Source organism: Enoplosus armatus, chromosome 3, assembly GCF_043641665.1.
Source record: "Enoplosus armatus isolate fEnoArm2 chromosome 3, fEnoArm2.hap1, whole genome shotgun sequence".
NCBI lineage: Eukaryota > Metazoa > Chordata > Actinopteri > Centrarchiformes > Enoplosidae > Enoplosus > Enoplosus armatus.
Window position 1 is genome coordinate 11,773,447 of NC_092182.1, and position 25,317 is coordinate 11,798,763.

Here is a 25,317-nt window from a genome sequence, read left to right on the forward strand (position 1 = left end):
AAATATAATAACAATAATAATCATAATCAATATCAACAATGAAACAGGCTTTATTTATATAGCACCTTTCATACACAAAATGCAGCTCAAACTGCAAAAAGCAAAATGAGAAGAAAGAAATAAGCAGACATACATTAAAAAGGGAGCTCTTATTTGGGCATTTTCATGCGCTTAAAGCAAAGGTGACAATGTAGGTGTCACATGCTACATTTTAGCCTGCAGAAGAAAATGTCAAAACAATCATACCTTTGTGAGACCTTGCATTATTAATTGTAAATGGGAATCGAAAGAGCTTGCTGCTGTGCATGTTGGGAGGTTTGCATTACATTTGCCTTCCAAATAAGCCCAGCCGGAAATAGTGAGCAGGGAGGTCATGGCTTTAATTCGAAGACCTTGCTTGATGCTCCAGTGTTGGCAAGTGTCCAGTCTGCTCAAGAGTCCTTGAGCAAGGCATTGTGTCTTTTAGCCCCAGGCCTGTTGCAGTGAAACAGACTGATCACTCTACTGTGGCCAAGAAGTGAGGTCAGTGAGACAGTGGTATAAGAAAAGAGTTTCATGAGTCCAAGGGTTCACTGTTATCTCCCAGCCAACCAAAGCAAAACACATCTGTCCAATTTTCTATGTTTTTTTCTAATTTTTCTAAAATTTTCTAATTCTATTTTCTATTTTCAATGAAACAATACCTTTAGTTACATACCTAAACTCAGAGAAGGGGGCATATTTGGTCCATTTAGTCACCTGTAAAGGTGTTGTTCATTTAAAAAAAACAACAATGAGAAAACATATTTCTTTTTACTTTTATATTATTAATATTAATTTGTCATTATTTTCAAACTGACACTATATATATAATATATAAAATATAATGTGTCCACATATATATAGACTTATCAGCTGATATTGACTTTAATTGACTTGCATAGGAAATAAAAGATAGGATATATAGACTAAAAATGTCCAAATCAAAATTCTACATTACTCTCTCTCACTGGCCAGCAATCAATCAATTTTAGTTTTCGCTTAAAAATAAAAATATATTGAAACGCAAAGAAAACAAAATTCTCAATTTATGAAAAGGGAATGAGCCAACTCTTATTTTTGTTGTCAGTCGCCTAGCAACAGTATTCTAACGATTTTAAACCAATGGAGTGTGTCTATGTTGAAATGCTCACAGTATCATATCAAGTCTCATAAAAGATTTAACAGTCAAAAATCTCAATTTACTTCTTACTAGACAGAGTGAGTGTTTAATCTGAGGAGAATAGTGAATGGGGGGTTGTTTTTTGGACACAGTCACATTTTAAATCTTACTTACAGCATACAAGTACACAATAAGAAGCATATTACAGTGTTAAGGATGAGCTCCAGTAAGTTTCCATAACATGGGTATGAGGAACCGACTAGTAAGTACATTATATAAGAAATCAATAATCACACAAATTAAGATTCCCCTTAATGTAATACATTTGACCAAAACAGAAAATATTTTTTAGTTTCGGGTAAACATGCAAACCAACCATAACGCACAAAAAAAGAAAGGAGCAAAGTGCAAAGTAAACTCACTGAAAGAAATCAATACTGACACAATTGACGATGACGCCATCGCCCGGCTGCTTGGGAGGAGCTATATCACGATATTAATTAGCCTGTAAAATTAACAGACGGAAATAATAGAAATCCTATTGTAATAATAACAATTATTAATTCGGCCCGAGGGGCACTTCAGCCAGGGCAAAGGGGCGGATTGAGCCACTAAAACTACCACCAAGTTGTATGTCTGCACGTCGCTGTTTTCTGTCATTTGTGTCCACTCCTTCCTTTTCATCTGCGTCTTTTCAGTCGTCGTCTGAATCTGCTACAAACTGCAAGAGGCCAGCTCCACCACAACAACACATATCGATATAACGCTGAGTGGCAGTAAAATCTCCACAACAATATAAAAAATGGATTAACAAACAGACTTTGCTCGCACTCTCAAGCAACGCTGTCTGTTCACGAGGATCTGAAAGAAGAAGATGACCCTTTTCTCTTCGCTTGAAGAGGCTGTGCTGCTGTGTGGGGGAGTGGGTAACATCCTGTGGCGTTTCCTGTGTTTGTAAACTAGACGGTCTTGAAAACGTCGGGCGACTGAAGCTCCAAGGTAGATACTTATCTTTTCATTTTTCTTCGATGCTCGGTGAATTTTGACTGTGCATTCAGTGGTCTACAATTTCATTTGTAAATATCCATGCTCGCAAATGGCAGCAAAGGGATTTACCCAATATTACAGCGTCAATGTTAGCCATTGCTAGCGCGCTAACAAACGTTAGCTTAATCGTCGGGAGGGGGAGGCACTCGACGGCCATCACGAATGTCTTTATCGCTCAATCTTGTCTTGAACCATTTGAGCTTGTGTCTTATAGTATTATAATAGCGAAAAGATGAATTGGTCCTTGCTGCAAGATAGATACACTCGTAAAACTACGATATCAAACCGATGACCAGGTGGGCCAAAAAAATCTTCGATTACTAACATTTCAGTGGGCGAGGGCGCCAGCGAGCAACTAGCTGCTGGCTAGCTGATGTTAGCCAGCTTGTTCAACATCAGCAAAACTAACGTTAGGTCGGGTGATAGTGCGAAGGCCAGCACAGTCAGTGCAGAAAAACGACACATTTATTTTCAAAGCAACATTATGTTAGGTTAGGGTTATGGTATTTTCTCTTAGGGCAAATAATACAACGACCGCCAAAAACCTAACTGTACGACGCAGCCTCGTAGTCTTTTAATTAGCATTAGCCAACGTTAGCGTTACGCTAGCTGTCTATTTTCCTAGCAACATTAGCTAGCTAACAAACGCCAATGGCGAAAGCACTGTAGCGTTAAAGTATATCTCTGCCTCCATCTGGCTACCGTTAACCTTTTATGATGGCACACAAGCGTAACAGTTAACTTGTGCCACAGTTGGAGAAAAGAACAGTAAGTAAAAACGTATCGTTAAACCTAGAGAAGCCATCAAAAGACAGAGCAATGTTTCTTTGAGTAAATTCGTGGCCCGATGTCAAAATGCAAAACGTATTATTTAATGTACCAGATCAGCGTGGGTGCAGACCCAGAGTTTTGCGTGCTTGAATGTGTGTGTATATATATTACAGCCCAGTTGTTAAATGTTAGCTTTTTCAGTCCCCTTCGACAATTCATGTAGAATTACAATCAGCCTCAGTCACATTCTACGTAGGCTTACACTACACACACAATGTGTCTCCATTCAGCTAAACAGAATATAGGTAAAAGAGATTTAACGCTTTCTCAAAGTTTTGCTCTGAGGGTTGTACTCTACAAGGTGAATTATGTAATAATGTTTTTTATCTGAAATGAGGCCTCTAACTTCCATGAAAACAACAGAAACGGACTCACAGCAGTTAAAACAACGATAACATTTCCCATCAAATTATATGCCCTTTTCATACTTTGTTCACTATTTTTATGCCATATTCTGTATACTTGCAAAGCAGTGTTTTAATTCTTATGAGTTAAATGTTATCAAAATATGTCTTTGTCCTACATAAACCATAACCCTATTACACTCATAATCCAATACATTGTAAACCACTATACATTTGAATCAAAACATTTTTACACATTGATGGTGGGATTGGTTGTATGTTCTGGTGAGACAGAAGGGGAGCTTATGAAGGCATGGTAGTAAAAGTATTTTAGTGTCAATCTGTAACCATTTTGAGTTTTTGTTTTGATTGACACAGTTGACAAATTCTAGGCCTTTACTGTATAATAGTTCATTTTTTGTGCTTTTATACATGTTGAATTAGAATTTTTGTTCTGTATGTTAGAAATAATTTGACATGCTAGAAGGTTTCAGATTTAAAAATACTAGTTGCCTCATCAATAAAACTCAGAAAATGACATTGGTAGTTGTCTGGCTGTGCTGTAGAGATTTTTCCTCTAGATTATTTCCTTCTCATAAGTTTCTGTGCAGGCCTCTCTTGTCTTCACATTTCAGCTTGTGTCCCTCATGCCATACAAAGCTTGTATAAAATGTCAGTTTGAAAGCTTGAAAGCTATATGAGTACAAGTGAATCTACTATACTACTTAATGTATACCCATAACATCCAGGTGGGCTTTGTGTTTGGATTGCCAGCATGCAGTTTACTGCTGTGCAAACTCGTGGTGAAACTTGCATTAGTTGTTGTCATTGTATATTGCAGGGTTCGGGGAAAATTGTTACCTTTTTAATGGTTAGTGTTTGGTATTGATAACTGGTCCTGAATCCGAACTGATTCCAGATTTATAAGAAGAAATGTGCTTTTCTAATGTGCACATATCTATTCCTGAAAGCAAAGTTTGATTGTACTTTTATCTGCTTCCGTGGTTATTCTTTCGGCATCAGAAGTGTATAGAGTTTACAATAGTGGACTAGAGCTACCACCTAAAACTATTGTTGAGCGAAACACAATAGTGCTATAGCAAAATGTTATCACTGAGCGAACATAAGTTCATACAGCTCAGAGGTTTGTCTCGGAGGAAGCATTAGGTGTAGTACAGTGTAAGACCGGACTGTTTTTGATGTCCCCAGTAGCCCTCTAATCAGTTGATGCTAATGCAACTGTCATAAGTAACATAATTGTAAAACACTAATCCTCAACTTCTGAATTGTATGAAAACATTTTTCTCTATTTAAACTAAAACAGAATCAGATCAGAAAATACTGGAATGTTTTCAATATCATATTGATCAGAAGTCACACATTTTTGTTGTGTGAACTAAAAGTTATGTTTATGCTTGAATGATTTCTTAAACATGTCAGAATGCCAGGCGAAAACAGTTCAGGTTGTCTTTAAATTACCCTGCAGTCCAATGTGACAGCAGCTAGACAGGTGATTTTCCAGACCTAACAAGATAATCTTGTTTATCTTTATTGAAAGTAGGTCCTTTTGGTGATTGAGGATTTTATTTTTATTTTTTTCCCCATGTGTCACCCATCAGTGAAATAGTTAGTAGTAGCTCCAAAAGAGAAAAACATAACTACAAGGTAAATATACTGGATGATTAATCAAATATTGGCCACAACCTCTGTGTATGGTCAGTTTTTGTAATGGTAAGTATACGGAGTAATTTCCATGAACAAAAATGAAAACCAAAAAAATGAAGAATATTTATGTGTGTTATATATTTGGTGATGTTTAAGTGTCTTTGTGAAAAATTACCATCCTAACTGGAGTTAATGGAATATGTAACGCTAAAGACAGCGAATGATGCTGTTGTAATTTCATGTTTGTCTGTTTCATCCACATCCTCCTCTTCCTCAGTTTTAATGCTAGATGAGTGAGGTGGGTGTGGCTTCCCACCAGCCCGACCATCCTGACTGACGGATCTCTGGATGACCTTGTCCCCACCCCTGTCCCTGCGCTCACATACACCACAGCAATGTCACATCTGCCCAGCAGCTCAGTCCGCGACCATATGAAATGGGTTTGTTTTGAGAACACCAAAGTGGTGACAAATAACTTTACTTGCAGTCTTGTGTCACTCAGGATGTTGTCGTTGATGACTAGCTTGGCAAATGCCATGTGACTGGCAGTATTGTCTGAAATGCAGATAATTTCAAATTGCAGAGTGTTTTTAGATGTTTGATATTAGTTGGTAAAGTGTTGTTCTTCATTCTCTTTCTCTGCAGGCGGGGCTGCTTGGCTGCGAAGCTGTCCTCTCCAGTATGGCCCTGATGCAGGCCAGCTCCATGGCCGCTCCGCCCAAAAAAATGATGGCTCCACTTGGCCATGGACCACCGCAGAGAGAAGGACCTGACCGTGGTCCCCAGAGCCATATGATCCTCCCATCTGGAATGAGCTGTCCACCCCTGGTTAGGACCCTCTTGGGAAATTGGGCTGTTATATGCTATGCTTTTCATATTGTGAAGGGTGTAAACCCATTGCCTCTATGGAATTGAACATTTCTGTGTGGGAGGACTTTCCATCAAAATGCAGTCTTGATGATTTATTCGACTTTAAAACAACCCCCACTTCTTGTTTTAGTAGTGTTTTCACATATAAATTGGAATATGAGTTTATGTCATACATACTTTAAAGATAGAAAAACATTGATATAATCACTACCAGGTTATACGTAAGGGCAAGTAGTTACAGTTTCACAAGCTCCCCATATCCAATTGTCCTTATACCTCTAGAAACCACACTTTTCTTGTTAGAATTTACATTTGTTTCAGATGGACAAAACCTTGCCCTAACCAACACAGTATATCGATGATATAACTCCTCCACCTGAAATTATTCAAATCAAGACTGAAAAATGTACAAACCAACACTATTTAACACTGGCTTCTTCAGCTGGCAGTGGCAAAAATGCACATAATAGAGCTTCACGTTTATCACTTCATTTTAGTCATGTTTAGATACTCTGTTTTTTGGTTTTAAAGTTATCAGATCTGAAATTAGGAAATAATTGACCTTTTCTGGCTCTGTAGCTTATCCGGAAGGAAGGTGAATTCCAAGCTCCCCGCCTGCTGGACGAGAAGGAGATGAGGGCCAACGAGGACATGCAGCAGAAAAAAAAGAACAGGAAATCAGTAACGCCCTGTAAAGTGAGAGAACAAGAGGGAAGGGGTGGGAAGGTCAGTGGCTGTGGTTGCTAAATAGGGAATGGTCTCTGCTATTATTTTCTCATTTACATATTTCCTTATGACACATCGTTAGCCGCTTGCACATATTTTTGTAAAAGCATTTAACTTTATTCAAGTGCGCCTGACTTAGAGCTTTCATGTGTTTTGTTTGTGTGGGGGTGGGGGGAGGAGTTCAGGGAAGATGTGGAGGGGGTGGAGGATCTCTAGAGAGGAAAGAGGGGGAGGGGAGCAGAGTGAAGCGGAGCACAATAACTGCAGTTGTGTGCATAAGAGGGGGAGCAGTAACATGAGGGCATTAGGCCATCGGTAGGGACAGTGGGGTATTTCTTAATTCAAATGTTAATTGCATTTAGTAGAAAACAAAACAAACGTTCACGTCTTGCTTGTTTATAACAAAGACGACTTAGGTTTTTAGAAAAGATAAACCATTAAAATTATGCATCAAAATTTTGGATTTTGTGTGCAAAGCCTTCAGAGTGTAATAGAGATCATATGCCTTACATTTACTGAAATTTCCCAGGAGTTTTAGATTTTCATCAGGCCCTGAGCAGTTGTGGGTGGGTATGTTTGACAGATTGTGTTTGTGGTAAAATGCACAGTTTCTAAGTTTCTATTATTAGTGCACTGTTAAGTTGGCATTTGAAACAAATGTTGAACCATTATTCTTTACTGTCCTCATTAGGGCACAGGTGGAGATGAGAATGGTCCATCATCCAAAGTGCAGAAAAACTTTATTTGTGATCACTGTTACGGAGCATTTAGGAGCGGATACCATCTGAAGAGACATATCCTCATTCATACAGGTATGGGTCATGCTTGGAACAACTTTGCAGTTAAGTCAAAACTGCTTTTAATGCTTGATTACATGAATCTTTTGTTGAAAGAGGCCCTGAAAGCTTGAGTTGGACTGAATCTAGGAGTGTGCAGCAACTGTAAGGTTTTGCAAATGGCCTGCTTAAAAACCTTGTTTGGTAATAGCTTTTTCCTCACAGCTAATTGGTGATCTGTGGGGACTTTAACTAAAACTGGTGCTCTTCGGTTTAGGGGAGAAGCCGTATGCTTGTGCCGTATGTGACATGAGGTTTATTCAGCGTTACCACCTGGAGAGACACAGCCTCATTCACACGGGTATGCGTCCTTTAACCGTACCCATGTTACATTAATCTGGCTACATCTGTAGTCTGTCACTTGAATCGATGGACAGATGCTCAGGGTTCATTTTGTCTGTGGACAGTAATTTCCAACAAAGCCACCCCCCCCCCCCCCAAAATCTGTTCACCCCAAAATATAAAGCACAGTATTTGTCTCATAAATATTGGTCCCCCAACACCAGGAAAAGTTTACAGAAGGCGATGTAATACAGTGCGGTCCAGTAGTCCAGAGTCCACTATTAAAAACTGTTGTTTTAACATTTATGATTTTTTTTTTAACTTTCTGGATGTCCATTATCTACCGTAATCATTGCTTACATTTTCACAAGCATCATTTGTAAAAATGTTTGCAGGATATGAGATTCCACATTAGACGATCTCAGAGATGTTGGAGGCTCATTCATCCTTTTCTCCAGAGTGTAAAGTGGGGTTGAGCTCTAGTGCCTGTGGAGGGAGAAATTAGCCTCTCTTGTGATACACTCTTACTGCAAATTCAAACTTTGATTTGTCTGTGAATACAATTTTCTTCAACTGTGATACTTTGACATTGTTTGGCCCATACCCGGTTTTGGTTTTGTTGTTAAATTGTTTAACAAGTCAAATAGGAGGTTCTTTGTTCATTTGAGTTTGTGTTGTTCATGCAAATGCTGTTGGGTCCTGCAAAGATGTCAGCTCGATACACTTCACATGGTGTGGTCACTCAAGAGTAACTACACACCCGGGCTAATAATCCTGTGTGTTCTGCCATCTAGCAGTTGCTGCATGCTGTGTAAACGCCTTGTGCAGTACAACACTTAACAGTGCTCTATTGGGCAGTGCTATATCACAGCTGGTTGTGGTCACAAGTACAGCAGACCACATCTGACCACCCAAGCTGTTCGACCATCCGACAAGCACTTCTATCGAAGCATATTGGCCGCTTTTATTCTTACAGTCCATGTCTTGGTCTGGATGATTTGACTTCAGAAAATCTTCCAGTGTGCAGTCCCTTTGTGCTGGGAAACTTTCTTACTGCTCGAGAGAACCACTTGGCTCCACAATATTGGTTTCCTCAAACAATGTAGACATACCATTTGAAATTCATTGTTAAAGCACTAGTAGTAGTGACACATAGGCGACCATATTCATTTTGTCAACATATGGTATTCTTTGTTGAAAGACCAAAATCATTCTTACTGTATTACAAAAAATACTTGTGCTACTATTTGAAAGCTCAGATTTTTGTGTCTTTTCTGTGTGCATTCCTTGATCTTAAAATATGTAGATTTATATCGGTACTAAATAAGATATTCTTGAAACAACTGAGAAAAACTACTTGTATCAATTATTTTACATTTCCAAAACTGTAAACAAGACTTTTTGATAGTGGACTTGAAGGTGGACTCAAACTTGTGGACCCCAGTGTATGTATGTGAAAGCCTCCAAGCACAGGCCGCAAAAAACATGCAAGATTTATTTATTCTTATCATTTGTTTTGTATGTCATTATTACTTTGTCAATGAAAGTAACTGCATGGACATCAAAGGACTATGTTAATTGTTTATATACATTGAAAATGTAGGACTTTAGGCTAAAAACATTTGCATAGTGTCAATATTTGCGTTTCACCTTTTCACACAAAATTCTTTGTTTTTCATTGTTTAAGAAGTATGCTGTGGGTAAGTCAACTTCCAACCTAATTGTTTTTCCAAGTCAGTGACTACTGCCCCAGTATTCATCAAAAGCAATGCATCAATAGTAAACTAATGTTGACCAAATCTGCCCGACTCAGCTAGCATGGTTTATATACACCTGTATATAACTATAATATTTTATTTCGATATCCCGGTGGCTTGAGTAAGCAGTTGCTCTTTGTGGCAACACTGCATCTGTTCTTTCTGTTTTCAACATAATACATTTTGTGATTTTCTTTCTCCACATTTTCGCTTATTTGATAGACTGAATAGCTAATAATTTTATGCTCTGTGTGTGTAGGGGTGAAGCCGTACGCTTGTTCCATGTGTGACATGAGGTTTTTCCAGCGTTACCACCTGGAGAGACACAGACTCACTCATACGGGTATGCGTCCATTTACCGTACCCAGTCCAGGTTAAGAAACTTTATTTAATCAGGTAGCTTCATTGAGATCAATAGGTCTTATTGAAGAGAGGCTTGAGAACAAAAACATGCACAGTCTGAACAACTACACAAACTTGCAGGCCCAAAACAACCCTTTTACCTTTTTTATATGTTAAACTGATTTCTGACCTTGTAAAGTGGTCAAGAGAATGTTTAAAAAGTCCTGAAGTATTTCATATTGCTTATCATAAAATGATTGTTCATTATCCCTTATTAAGGGGTCCTAGGATCAGTGTTTGGCTGTAGGAGTTCATGCCTTTAAACCATTTTTTCCCAAAACATAGATTTTTTTCCCCAGGCGCACTTGATCTCAACTATTTATCATGAGTAAATGTATCGGTAGCATACTGAAATGTAAGAGACATGTCTAGTAATGGCTCATTCATTGTAATGCACTGTATGAATAGTTGTAAGTAAACACTTGTCATGAACTAAAAGCTCCTGTGGACCCCTCAAAGTGTATTATCCCTCTTGTACCATTGCTGCTCAACAAAATGTACTCTGGCTTTATTTTTTGCCACTCCCTTTTTTATTCTCTAAGCATATTGTTACTGGTGCTCAATGGATTGCTCATCATGGTTATGATTTTTGAAGGAGTCAACGTGGCGTCATGGCCGCAGTATAAGAGATGGGGGTGATTGATTACAATGTGTTAAGGATTTTAAAAAATTGTAATTTTGCAGACGCACATTGTTCAGGTGATTAGCTCACTCAAATGTTCAGAAAATCTGGTTGTGCATGGCTTTACTAGAAAGTTGAAATTTATAAAATTGATTATTGACAATGATAATAATAAAAAGTTAATGCTCTCCTGCCTGATCCAGCCATATTGAAGTAGCTTAAGCCATGGTATATTATGGGTAATAGTCCTTTGATGTCCACATCCACTTTACATGCAGATTAATGGCTGCACAGCTCATGTGTCTCAGCTTTAATTGTCTGGCTTTTTAAATATATTTTTATTATATAATTGCACAGTTGCTTATACAGATGCTTCTGCTGTAAGTTTATGGCGGAGATCAGATTGGAAGCTTTTGAAAGTGACGGCAGAATATCACTTTGGAGTGCTAAAAAAACAAGCATACTTGTAAAGCTACACACACTCATGCCACCATAAATTAAGTTACTGTACACTATAAAGACGTTAAGCCAATTGCAGTAAGTTGCAATAAATATGCTCACCACAATGTTAAAGAAATGTTGTCGACACTTATGATAGTGAACGGTGGAGAAGTGTGCTAATGTTTCTGCTTCAGCTGGCCAGTGTGATCACCGTCTTAGACGTTTCTTAGCTATCTTGTTGCTGACTTTTATGTCTTGTTTTAAACGTGCTTGGCTCCCCATAACAGAAGATACTTACTAATTAAAAGTAAAACAAATGACCCCTTCGCATGGAGCTTGATTGGAATGTGTAATGTCTGCCAGGTCCTAGTGCTTTAATGTCTGAATGATGCTTTCCTTTGATGCTTAAGGAACGTCTTAGCTAATGTGTTGATACTTTGTGTATGTAGGGGTGAAGCCGTACGCTTGCTCCATGTGTGACATGAGGTTCTTCCAACGTTACCATCTGGCAAGACACAGTCTCACTCATACTGGTATGCGTCTGCTCACCCTAGTTCATTAGGTAGTGGTGTTTTAGAAGTGCCTTAACTTTCCAAAACTCATAGTGTAAACAGATGTTAACAGACGTTTAGGGTGTCTAAAATGACTACCAGCTACAAATATTCACACATTATGTTCACAAACATAAAGATGTATCCAGACATGTGTTAGAATGGTAAAATATAAAACATACCATTTTTAGCTCTTGGTGTAAATACATGCATACATAGTGGGGCACCTGAATGTATAAAACTTCAGCTTTTCCCCAGCTGAATGCTCTACTTTGTTCTGTGCAATTAATTTGTTCATTACTCCTAATTTTTAAGATTGTTTTGTTGTTTACTCAAATGACCCACTCTTGGTCACAATACACAAGACCACGTACTGCAAAACAAGCATTTGTTTTTCAGGCTGATGGTATAATGTGTACAAGCAAAAGAAGAGCTATTCTAAGGGAAGAGTTGATGTTATGTGTTGAAACTTTTTTTTTTCTGTTTCTAGCTTAAATTTACATACTTTTCATGTGTGTAGGGGTGAAGCCATACGCTTGCTCCATGTGTGACATGAGATTTTTCCAACGCTACCACTTGGCAAGACACAGCCTCACTCACACGGGTATGGGTTCACCCTTCTTTGCTACATTAGAGCCCGAATACCCAGTTTATTGAAGTTTATCTGTCCCTTGTTTATAGAATTACTTTTAGTCTGTTTTTTTAGAATATTCATAAGCATCAAGCAGTTTTACTGTTGAGGCATGCTGCAGGAGTACCTTTAACCCTTTCAGGCACTATTTTGGACAGCGTTTCCCAAGTTACAGTACCTCCTTTGCAAGGCATGTTGGCGATAAAGCTGCACTGAATTCAGCAAAAAGACATTTTCATTGAGGTCCCTTTTTCACACATTTCAACAGATTCAAAAATATTAGCAAAATGCATTTAGTGTTTAGTGTCGTACTGCTTTTGGCATGTCTGGATACATGATATAAGTGAGTGTGTCCTGTTCAGATCATTGTGTTGTTTTTACAAAATATTTTGCTCTGTGTGTGCAGGGGTGAAGCCATATGCTTGCTCCATGTGTGACATGAGATTTTTCCAGAGATACCACCTGGCAAGACACACTCTCACCCATACGGGTATAAGTTTTACTACTTATCCCTCTCACTTGACAATATCAGGGGTTGTAGATATTTGCCCTTGTGCGTAGGCATCACCTACCTGTGAGAGTATTTTGACACAAAGCAATTTGTAATTTGTATTACTCAATCCATATTCTGTATGCACTAATAGGTTTTTTCCTTTTCTTTTCTGGTGTACTCATTGTATTTGCTAACTGCCTTTAGGGTTGACATGACACATTTATTTCTTGTATGTATAGAGAGTAGTTGGCTATGAAAATACTTGAGACCTTGTAATGACATAACTCTGACTACTGTGTAAAATGACATTTTGTGTACATAGTTCATGAGAACACTTTTCTAAAGTTTGGTACTGTGTGCGTTTAGGGGTGAAGCCATACGCTTGCTCCATGTGTGACATGAGGTTCTTCCAGCGTTACCATTTGGCAAGACACAGCCTCACTCATACTGGTATGCTTGAATTAATTGTTCCCCTTTCACTATGAAATCTGTCATATAAACAACTGACACGTGATTTTTTTGGAAGTCCGTCTATATACGATACCATAATTATGCCGTTGGTAAATTTATTTCCCCATCTAAAAAATGTTTAATAGAATTTTTAGGCTTTGTTGGAAAACTGTCCACTGAAAAAGTGACTCACCTTGTTTTGTGAGAACATTGTAATGGTACTTGCATGTGTATTGTTGAATACTACTGTATTAGATATCCAATGAAAGGCACATTGCACTAAAAAGCATTTTAAATGCAGGCATCAATAGTCTAGAAAAGAGGCTACTTCAAGATTTTATCAGGCAAATACAAGAATGTTTGGCCTGACTAAATAGTGACATGGTGCATTTTGAACATGGGGTAACTTGAAAAAGAACTTGAAATTAAAGTGGGTTTTTCATCGCCATGAACAGTTTGTTTGCAGGATGACTGAATATTACTCAAGCTGGTCCAAACTGCAGCGTGTAAGCCCTGTTTCTCTTTAGTTGATGATGCACCTTAACTCTTGATGTCTGCAGGTTCTTAGACTCTTTTTTGTGTAATGTCTCTAACGGTAACAAAGCATGCAATAATAAAAAAAAAAAAAAAAGCATTTCACTATGTCTTTTAAATCTTGGTGTTCATGAACTTCATCAGTGCATTGAAATGCATCTAACTTTCTTGTACTCTGTTTAGGGGTGAAACCGTATGCTTGTACCATGTGTGACATGAGGTTTATACAACGTTACCAACTGGAGAGACACAGTCTTACTCATACGGGTACGTCCTCATTTTTTTTCACCTTGATTCGCTCTTTCCCTGACTTTTGTCGTGCATGCGCTTCACATAAGTGTTTACATGGCTGCTTCAAACTCGAGTTTGTATTGCTTTTAAAGTGTTAATGTTTGATATAGCATCTGCAAGAAGCTTCATAAGCACTTGCATAACAATAGGTCTGCCTATACTTTGTATATGAAATGACATGATGACCATGAAGCAAAATGCCAACACCACTCTTTAGATTGCAGTGTTAACTTAAAACTGTTCATTATTTAGCTTTTACGTGTCAAATCCAAAAATAATTTACATTATTGACTGGCCTTATATTTGAATCAGCTCAGCAGTAAAATTCTACTTTGACACAATACAACATGGAGTATACAGTGGAAAACAAAGGAGCTTGACTTAGGGTTTTGCGGAACACACATGGTTCATGAATCATCACAGAATTTTAAAAATGCACGGGAAAACGGGGTCATGGAAGGCGTTTACTGTGAAGAAGCTGCCAGCGTGTGACTTCCTATAGCTGATCAATTCTAGATTTGTGCCACTAACGATAAACAGGAACCAGATTGGCTGTAGCTCCCATTATAAAGGATTTTCCAGGTAATAATACAGAAACTGAATCCTGTTCATTTTGTTACAGAAAAACAAATTGTCCAATTCTTAATTAAGGAGAATGTGTACGTTATGTGGCCTGGTGGGGGGCCTAGACCTGTACGGAATACTTAGTGTATATTAAGGCTAAAATTCTTATTTTTATTTCCCCTGTAAAAAATTAAAACCTAAACATTTAGTGCCATTGTGTCATTTCACATTCAAAGTAATGGTGAGGAAATAACAATAATCCTCTGTTATGAATAGTTAAGTCTCATTGTCTATCATATTTGAAAACAGGTTTTGTGTAAGTGTATTGTACAGTTCTTAAGTTTGAAGAGAGCAGAGTTAATGGTTTTGTTTTTGTTTAAAATCCCAAGCTAGGTTCTGAATGACAGTTTTCAGAGGAGTTTCCGTTACTATAAATCAATACGTTGTTTGTTTGTTTTTTTAAAGTTAAATCACAAGAGTTGCTCTGCAAACAATGTCCAATCTCAATGTGTTATGCATAGTTGTTTACCAACTGCCTAAAATTGTCTAGCCTCTGCGATCAGCGTTACAAAAATTCAAATATTTACGTTAATAAATCTATTCTAGAAGTCTGGCTGCAGTATGTTGAAATTATATGAACACAAGCACCTATTGTGTAGGTGTGTATTGTGCTAGTTGGAATTTGCCCACTAGGGACTTTGGTTTCGTCTCAATTAATTGTCATTTGGTAGTTTTTTAGGTTTGAAGAAAAGTTAATTTAGCTTTCTACATAGGTTATTTTCATTATCCCTCAATTTTTCTAATTTAAACTTTGGCCTTAGACCTAAAGCAGTTACATTTTAACTTAAATCAGATGTGAAAATGTAATTTCCAATTGGAAAAGTAGATTTTTGAAGAATGCTGGAATTTCCAGTATAAACAAAGCGCTGATGAGTGCAACCAAACTTTACTAAGCAATTAGTAAAGTTTAACGTCGATCATTTTTGGCAGTTGATTGTTACATGCTAAAGTTGGTACTTTGTGTGTATAGGGGTGAAGCCGTACGCTTGCACCATGTGTGACAAGAGGTTTTTTCAGCGCTACCACCTGGCGAGACACAGCCTCACTCATATGGGTATGCGTCTGCCAACTTTAACCCAGTCACAAGATTAGGATGCTGCAACATCTCTGTGCTTGATGTAGTCTGAAATATATATGTATTTATACACATTATTCAAGTGTAATATCAAATACATGACATCATCATCTCATGTGTTGTGTAAGTGGATTTTAGACCCCCTCCGGGAATTTTGTAATTTGAAACAAGCATCTTATTACATCATATTGTACCCTTGTAAGTAATTTTAGGGTATGACATTGGTTATTAACCACCGACATCAATTTAGTCCAGATTAGTACTCTTAAATTATAAAATGGGAGTACAGATTTATTTATTTTCTCTTGGTGGCAGAGACAGAAAATTAATTCTCTTGATGCTCTGCGTTTAGGTGTGAAACCTTATGCTTGCACCATGTGTGACATGAAGTTTTTTCAGCGTTACCACCTGGCGAGACACAGCCTCACTCATACGGGTATGGGTCCGTGCACCGTGCCCATGACATCCAGTGTTAGAAGTCAGTGTGCACATTTCATTTTGTTAGTTCACTTCAGACATGTGCCTGTTACACGTCAATAGTCTGTTGATGTTATCCAGTTATCAGTTCAGCAGGTTAAACGTAAATTATTATGTAGTTTTTTTATGTTTGTTGGTAACTACAACACTACGAAATGGATATTATGAAGGCATTATGAAGAAAATATTTGGAAAAAAGTCTTTTTTGCATGAATTGGCAATTGTGTGGTTAATAACCAATAGTGTAGATATGAATTCCTAAATTTTAAATGGAAAATGAGGCAAAGTATTATAATATTGCTACTTTGCATTTAGGTGTGAAACCTTATGCTTGCACCATGTGTGACAAGAGGTTTTTTCAGCGCTACCACCTGGCGAGACACAGCCTCACTCATATGGGTATGCGTCCGCCCACCTTACCCATGTCACTGAGATCAACCTGTACTTACATCATGTTAGATACAGAGTCAGCCATCTTAGGCAGTTATCAGTTACTCTCGATTTCTTGATCAAGCCAACCCTACATTATGTGTGTAAATGCAACATTAGAACAAGTCTTAATGTGTAAAGAAATGCAGGACTGCAACATCATCAGCTCATGTGATGTGTTAAGTTGTGGATTTGAGAATTGGTTCACACAGTTTGATGTATTGTTTATTGGATTTGGAGGAAAAACAACCATTAAAAACAAGAATTCATTTCTTAAAAAGGAAATTTCAAAACTATTGAAAATAGTGGTTAACAACCCATCAATTCTGAATAGGTATTTGAAGTATATTGCTTATTGATGGATTGTGAACACAAAAACAAATACAAAGTCTGAAAATAATACCTTAATGCTCTGCGTTTAGGTGTGAAACCTTTTGCTTGTACCATGTGTGACATGAGGTTTGTTCAGCGTTACCACCTGGCGAGACACAGCCTCACTCATACGGGTATGCGTCAGTGCACCGTGCCCCTCACATTTTGTAGGTCATTATTATGTCGTCTTTATTGTGCTAATATCAGCAGCGTACTTTCAACACAGATGTCTTATTTTTGAGCCAAATTAATTGCTGTGTGTAAAACATTCTACCAAAGTACCTTTACCCTAAGTAGGGTAAAGTGATTTACTTACAGTAGTAACAATTGGTTCCCTTTTAGAACATTTAATACACATTTATGAAAATGAACTAAAAAGCCTGTAAAAACCAGCAATACTGGCAGATTTGGCCTCATCCTGGGCCTTTAAAACTACTCCATTTTTGGTCAGAAAATGATCTTGCTTCATCAGCCCTTCTTTAATAGGCATGAAATGTATGTTGCGGTTATCTTGTCACTTTGAAAGACACTGACAAAGCAAAATATTTTGTTATTAGCATGATTTAAATCAATATGCTATTAACATGAGGAATATAAAAGTAAAGGCATTGATTGCAGTGCTCCCTTATTTAGAATAATAATGGCTAATCAAAACGCTCAGTTGTATAGTCGTCTTTGCTGGTAACTCTAAAGGTTACATGAAGGAAACATTTGACATATCTTTTTGGTTTTTGCATGAATTGGCAAATGTGTGGTTAATAACCAAAAGCTTAGGTATTTATATGTTAATGAAAAATGAGGTAATTTAATATTGCTACTTTGCATTTAGGTGTGAAACCTTATGCTTGCACCATGTGTGACAAGAGGTTTTTTCAGCGCTACCACCTGGCGAGACACAGCCTCACTCATATGGGTATGCGTCCGCCCACCTTACCCATGTCACTGAGATCAACCTGTACTTAACATTATATTAGACACAGGGTCAGCCGTCTGAGACTATTATTATTATTATTATTATTATTATTATTATTATTCTGTTAAAGTAACTAGTTGTACATGTGTCTTGATCAAGGCTCTCCTACATTATGTGTGTAAATGCAACATTAAAGCTTTACATGTAAATGAATACAGGACTGTGACATCATCAGCTCATGTGATGTGTTTAGTTGTGGATCTGAAATTTGATCAACACAGTTTGATGTATTCTTAATTGGAGAGAAAAAAAAACTCCACATGCATCCTTTTTTTAGGAAAATTTCACATAACAAGTGAAAAGTGGTTAACAACCCATCAATAAATAAATAATAGATGTTTAAAGTGCATTACTGATTGATGGATTGTGACAGAGAAATTAAAAGTCCTGAAAATAATGTATTGATGCTCTGCGTTTAGGTGTGAAACCTTTTGCTTGTACCATGTGTGACATGAGGTTTGTTCAGCGTTACCACCTGGCAAGACACAGCCTCACTCATACGGGTATGGGTCCGTGCACCTGCCCTCCTCACATTATATAGCTCACCATTCACTCTTTATTGTGCTAATGTGAGGGACCCTTTTTTTGTGGTTACCATAAGCGTCAGAACAATTGTTATTTTGTAGGTGCTCAGGTTAGTTTCTATTAGTAAGACGTTAAAATGACTAGTATTTACTCTTCATCTCACATTTCTGTAACCGTCTGTAAGTTATTTACCAAACAATTCTGCCCTCCAGAATTGTTGGCAGATAGTGTGAACATCCTTAGTGTTACGCACTCTTGGTTAAGCTAATACCTGGCTAGTGAAAAGCCCACACCATTACCCCATTTACACTACGTGCTACGTCTGTCTCCCGCAACTTTTATTCTGTCTAATCCTAAAGGCCAATATTGAGGTTTTGATTTATACACCATTTGTTAGGTTAGATTCAGTTCATTGTTGAGCAAGACTGCAGAATCTGACTCATATTCCATTGAATTCTGGTTTTTATTAGGTCCTAGTTGCAATTTTTAGTAAGAAAGTAAGTAAAAACTCATATGTTTAAAGTAAAAATGTTTTTTTTACCTTTAAACCAAAAACAATCACAAACTCAATATTCTGTCTTTTGTCATGCACACTGAAGTGAAAATTTAAGCATTGCTCTCAAAAGTCAATAAGCATATCTGAAAAGCACAAAACTAAACAAATCCACAGTTCTAACTTTTAAATCAAACTAAAAACAGCCTGTGTACTGCTGCACTTATGAATCAATCTGAAAGGACCATTACGGCTTTCTTTCTTTTTTGGCAAACCAATAGAACTCCAAACAAAACCGAATTATACCATGACTAACCTCCATTTTGCATTGATGCATCGATCAATAGCATCGAGGTAATATGTCAAGTATTAATTAAAGTCTTTATCTTTCTACAACATTTTGAGAGAAAAGAATCTTTGTGAAACCTTTAAAGCAGATAATGGCTTTAGGAAACTTAATATTCAGTAATAACATTAAAATTAAACCTTGAAGAAAAAAATGACTTTTCTTATTAATATCTCTGTGGCGTAAATATAAGCATAATAGATTGAAGGTGAGAGGATGCTGAAATAGTCTTGTTGTTGCTATGTGAAGTGAGGATGTTACTGATGTTTATTCAGACAAAACAAACACACCGCGCATATGACAGAACTTGGTGTTTTTGCTTTGAAGCCTGACATGTTTAGCTCCACATTATGTTAAAATCTGACGTGACTCTATTCACAGTTTAACTTATGGTCTTAGTTGCATGTCTGAACATTTCAACATATTTTCTAAAAGAAAGGAAATGCACATTACATACTAAGAAATAATGAGCTAGTGTCTTAGTCCTAGTGCTAGCTTGAAAGTTGTGTTTCTTGTACCTGTGGGTGGTAGGGCTAATATATTGCTCTGTGTGTGTAGGGGTGAAGCCGTATGCTTGTTCCATGTGTGACATGAGGTTTATTCAGCGTAACCACCTGGAGAGACACAGCCTCACTCATACGGGTATGCGTTCCTTTACCGTACCCTTATCACTGAGAGAGGCTCTGGCGCTTGCAACAGGACGAGGTCACAACAAACTCGAGTTTGGATTGTCAAGTCATTTGATGGGATGTTGAACCAGCCTCAAAATACTTGCCCCGGTTTTTGGGGGCCACTATGTTGCGTAGATCTGGGCCAACGAAAACAAGAAATTCCACTCTGATCTACACATAATGAGTTGATGACGAGGCCTTTTTAAAATATCAATTGTCAGATGCTGAAACTTACACTGTTGAAATTTACCAATAGGGCAGTTTTTTTTTATTCCAACTTTTTGTAAGTGTTGGAAGTAGAGATTGCAAATAAAGATTAGTAAGTGAAAATGTGCACGCAGTTTGTTTGTTTGTACGAGACGATAAAATTGATGCATTGACTGTGTATTTGTGTGCTCTTTTAGGAGAGAAGCCATTTGCTTGTGACATGTGTGATATGAGGTTTATCCAGCGCTACCATCTTGAGAGACACAAGCGTGTCCATAGTGGGGAGAAGCCTTACCAGTGTGAACGTTGCCAGCAGGTATGTACCAGTGTAAACATAGTAAAGAGACCCAATGTAATACTTAGGGTATTCAACACTTAACATGGCAGTTGGATGTATAAAACGATTGATTTATTGATAACAATTTAAACTGATTTATCCTCACATCTGCTCAAGTTATTAACAGTGTCCAATTTGTGTGTGTTGTTTTGAAGAACTTTTCACGGACAGACCGGCTGTTGCGGCATCGGCGGTTGTGCCAGGGTCGCGGCGTAGCCAAAGTAGAGAACCAGCCGTGCTGCGACCCCCGCCCCTACCCCCAAGAACCCCCGCCCGCACCCCCGACCTGGAGTCCCCTGCATCCCCCTCCAGGCCGGCTGGCGGTCTGACATTCCACCTTCCCTACATCCGCAACACCGCCAGAGACGGGACAAGCCACAGGGTTTCTTCTTCTCAGCTCTGTGCTGAGTGACGCCACACTCTAGCACAGACTGATCTTGCAGCTCCAGTCGTGGGATTACTAATGACAGAGGGACATTTTGTGTTTTTTGTTTTGTTGACTTTTTACTGTGTATCCCCCCCACCCCCCCCACCCCTTTATCTTTGGTTTTTTTTTTGGTTTTTTTAAAATACGAGACTTTTCTGTGATGAACAGTGGTCCTGTTTTGTACTTAATCTATTTGATTTTTGCAACAAAAAAAAAGAAAAAAAGTTTTTATCGTTGTTCAAATATATCTGCATTTGGTGGTACTCGGGACGGCCAGTGGGTATTGTTTATCCTGACGTGTTAGCAACAAAATGGGATGACGTGGTGAGGAAACGTGTTTGAGCTACTTTCTAATTTTTCCTTATGAGGCCCATTTTGACTTGACAGGATCGTCATTCTGGTCAAAATTTGTAAAACTGAACTTTCCTTCCAGATAAAGCAAAGAAACCACTCTGACTTCTCATGTAGACCAGATCTTGCCTGCCATTGCAGCTAACAGCGACATTTCATTGAAAGCGCTATCTGGTCTAAATATGATTCGAGCAATAGGTTTTCCCTGACTTTATCAACAAAGGAGTTACAGTTTCCATCATTACTTTGTGTAAATAATTGAAAATGTTTGTAACTTTGTTACATGACTTGACTGGTGATTCTTTTCTCTACACAAAATGGGCCATAAAGGAACAGAAAATTAGAAAATGGTTCAAATGCGGTCTGTTGGCACTGTTTCAGTGAAATCCTGAGGAAACCTGAGTAACTTTTGTGTTCATTAAAAAAAAGTAATATCAAACAGTGCTTCATAACTGTAAACCAGGACTTCCAAGAAGTGGATGATGAGAGGACAGCCTGCAGTTGACGTCTCGAGTCACAGGAGTATCACCTGTGTGTCCGTCGTGTGTGATGTGCTGATGACTCAGGACATGGCACAGTCCCCCCCCCCACCCCACACACACTTACTGAGTCATGATGCCTTTGTTCGTTCAGCTGTATATGTACAGTACATATACAGAGAGTGCTTAGCAGGAAAGTGTCTCTCCTTGCTCTGTCCATACATCCTGGTCTAAAGTAGTGCAGGTCGGCCACTTTGAAGTCCCATAATGTTGTTTGTACAGATTCTCACATTGTGAGATTAGCGGGGGTATACAAAATCTTGTGGCCTTAGTGTGTTTGTTTTTTTTGTTTGTTTTTTTCCTTTTTTTTCATTTGCCTTTTTCTCAGCTGTTTATTATCGTGGATGAGATGTATTTACTAAGACGAGACAGCCTTTCATCATCATGGTATGTTTTTGTTTTTTTATCCAAAAGCTGTTGTGGTTACAGAATGTTGATGGCTTCAGTGGCGCTAAAACAGACAAATGTGTTCTCCTGTCGAGAGAAGTTGTCTTTTGATGATGATGAATATTTTGGGTCGTTGTTACTGATTAGTGTCACACAGTATATAATCCTGAAGGAGCCCCCTGAGAGTTTGACAGTCCTTGTGAGAAGTCAGTGGTGCTAAATTGGTCCCCACTGCGGTGCTTTGGCCGCTCGCAGGCCATAGCAGAATCTTGACTCTACTACACACTAACAATTGCCTTTTTTATCAAATATTATGTGGTTGGTGTGTAATAATGGATGTCTGTCATGTCATTGGGTTTAGCCTTAAGTAAGTGCGAAACCACAAATAATCATTGTAGTACTAAATGATATTGTAACGGACGATTTCTTTTACCTATGATGAATTTTTGATCATGAAAGTCTTGACAGTCAGACAGCTAAGAGCCGGTTGATCAGGACCCTTTTGCTGCCTGTTGAACTATTTCTCAAACTTGATCCTTTCTGCGACTGTTGAGCTAACTGTTCTGTTAAATCCCAGAAATGCGGGTGCTGGGTGGGAGGATTAGTGTGCTAGGCTAAACCTAACATGTACATATCAAGACATTACAACTGTTCTTTGATGCCACAGCAAGTGACGGACGGATCGGGGGTGATTTCAGTCTTACTTCAATGATTCGCTTTCTTTAATTTTGAAGGTCCGGATAAGCTTTAGACTGAATGTGGAGATAAAATCCCAGAGTGCATTATCTAATCTCTGATGTTTGTGTTTGATACAATTAAGAAGCAGATTACTGAGTTATGTGATATTTTGCCAAAAGTATTATTGGGAAGATTTCTTTTAAATGGTCCATTTGATATCAAGGCAAAGTTGTGTTACAGTTAAGGTGTGTACAGAGATGGGATTCAGTTTGAAATGACTTGATGTGACAGTGGCAGCAAAGGGGCCAAGTTTGAGAAATTCATTCATTTGCTCTGGAAACACTATTCCATATCTGTGGAAGGGATACTGCTTGGCACGAGCACATACTGAAATGGCTAAAGGGCAATACAGTATATAGTTGACGTCACTTGTTAATACCTTTTTGTCAGTTATTGTTTTTAGTATTATCAATCTCATTGTTAAAATGCAATAGAATCCTTGAGTCGCAGATCATTTGTTTATAAGATTGAGGTTTAATTTTTCAGACGGATCCAAGGATTTATTTGTCTGAGAATTTCTCATCACATTTTTGATGATTGTTTCAAGGACCTTTTTTTATTCTGATGAAATTGTAAACACTGGAGTGAAAGGAAGACAACAAAAAAAAGACAAAAAAAGAGAGATGGTTATTTTTTTTCCTTCAGACTGTACTAGATTTTAGGTTTTAGACAAAGCCTATTTCTCCTCAACTTGGCACCGAAGGTGGACAGAACAATTTGGATCAGTACAGTGAGAGCCCAGTTTGTTTGGTAATTTTGACACTAGAGGCAGTAGTACCACAAGAAAACATTTTCTTTCTTATACGAAGTCCCTGGTATTTGTAGTAAATTATATTGATAATGGTATTAGATGAACAACAGCATAACAGTAGCTATCACAGATTAGTTGTTTTCTTTATTAGTCTTGCATGCAGAGTTATGGTCCTCAGTTAAGATAGGATCTTGATATTGATTATTTTGTGTAGGAAAATGAGTGCATAAGAATAACTTCCTAAAAAAAATGTTACAATGATTATTGTAAAATGGGCTAACTAATATGTACCCTTGTGATCCAATTAGTTTCAAGTATATGAAAATCAGAGGAGAGGCTTCTTACTATTATGCTGAAATAAAAGAATTTGTAAAGGACTCTTGTATGCTGGCTGGCTGTGTTGACTTCATTTGGATGTTTGTTCATTTCACACAGTAAAGTAAAAAAGTAGAGACAGCCCGATCAACATGAAGATGAGTTTTTCTGTTTTTGAGTTATTCTGAACTACGTTTTCAAATCCTGCGTTCCTGCCATTCCAGCATTAAAAAAAGTCACTCATTTTATTAATACATGCATGTGTGAAATTCTGTTTTTAAACAAGGATTATTGTTACTACAAACAGGTAGACTCGTGTTCTGATTTAAACACTTCCACTTCTACTTTACAGATCAACATTGACCCAGAATTCACAAGGTAACCATTTGATTGATGAAAAGTATGATTTCCTCCAGCATCAGGATGTTTGTGGACCAGCCCAAAGAGCTGCTCAGTGATGATTACTATGTGGGCAAGGCGGCAAAATGCCCCGGGGACCTGCATTATTAGGTTTTTCTATAACAGGTTAGTGTGGCCATGAACATAGGAGGTCAGGGGTTAGAGGTAAAAATCGAACAAATTTTACCATGACACAGGAATAACGGTAGATGTCGGAGAAGAAGTGAAAGGATACGCTGACTTTAAAGTGCATTTTGCTGCTTACGATGTGGTTAAAGCTTTTTTAAAGCCAGGATATGTACGTGACCTTGGTCAGATCATATCATAACCTCTGAGGTTAGTTAACCACAGAGGAAGAGTATTTGGACAAACACCTGTTAGCCAGTTATGGAATATTGCTCAATATTTCATTTGTCATTTTACTCAAAAGTGGATTTATAACGTTTCGTTTGCTGGAGAAAATATTTTTGACAAATGTTGTAACTCCTTCGTTTAAGCCTTTTTCTGACCACTAATGCTTATGTAGTTGGTATAAAGTTCATGGGTGCCAGTGGGAAAGTCTCAGAGTGATGCTGGTAACCTCAGGTATAGCAAGAGGTCTTGTTTTGGTTTTATTTTGAAAAGAAAAAGTAAGAGAAGTGCCAAAAGATTGTGCAAACAAGATATATTTATTAACCTGTGTACACAAGATCCGTATCATGTGTGAACAAGATAATATCTTGTGTGCACAAATTTTAAAAAACCTTTCGGGACTTCAGGAGCTCTGTAGTGGAGTGAGTTATGACTCACCAATGAGAGTGATGTGTTGGCCTCCTCTCAAGTTAGTTCATGATGCTTTAAAGGAGAACAGAGGAAGACTATTTTTCAATGCTCAAGATGGTACATTCATTACTTCTCTTGTGTCCATTCTCATTTTTAATGCAGAGTTTTGGGAAAAGACAGCTTGTTGACAGACCAGACTAATATG

At 37.9% G+C, this 25,317-nt stretch overlaps 1 protein-coding gene across 8 annotated transcripts; it reads left to right on the forward strand.

The window, feature by feature from the left end:
• Positions 1-2,038: 2,038 nt before the first annotated feature.
• znf740a (zinc finger protein 740a) lies at positions 2,039-24,013 on the forward strand. Of its 8 annotated transcripts, none has more exons than XM_070902590.1 (15): positions 2,039-2,140; positions 5,306-5,468; positions 5,674-5,856; positions 6,478-6,624; positions 7,316-7,436; positions 7,678-7,761; positions 9,759-9,842; positions 11,414-11,497; positions 12,036-12,119; positions 12,553-12,636; positions 13,006-13,089; positions 13,807-13,890; positions 15,509-15,592; positions 20,304-20,422; positions 20,599-24,013. In XM_070902590.1, exons 2-15 carry the CDS (start codon positions 5,424-5,426, stop codon positions 20,770-20,772), a joined length of 1,461 nt encoding a protein of 486 aa, XP_070758691.1. In that variant the 5' UTR covers positions 2,039-2,140; positions 5,306-5,423; the 3' UTR covers positions 20,773-24,013. The 8 variants fall into 8 exon arrangements, with proteins under 8 accessions (XP_070758691.1, XP_070758692.1, XP_070758693.1 ...); XM_070902591.1 differs by having other exon boundaries at positions 6,478-6,594; XM_070902592.1 differs by lacking the exon at positions 15,509-15,592.
• The last annotated feature ends 1,304 nt before the right edge of the window (positions 24,014-25,317 follow it).

Bases quoted from the DNA above. Each gene is read 5' to 3' on its own strand.
- znf740a (XM_070902590.1), top strand. From the start codon at position 5,424: ATGTCACATCTGCCCAGCAGCTCAGTCCGCGACCATATGAAATGG. The intron at 7,762-9,758 runs GTATGCGTCCTT...CTGTGTGTGTAG, and splicing joins ACACAGCCTCATTCACACGG to GGGTGAAGCCGTACGCTTGT. The intron at 12,120-12,552 runs GTATGGGTTCAC...CTGTGTGTGCAG, and splicing joins ACACAGCCTCACTCACACGG to GGGTGAAGCCATATGCTTGC.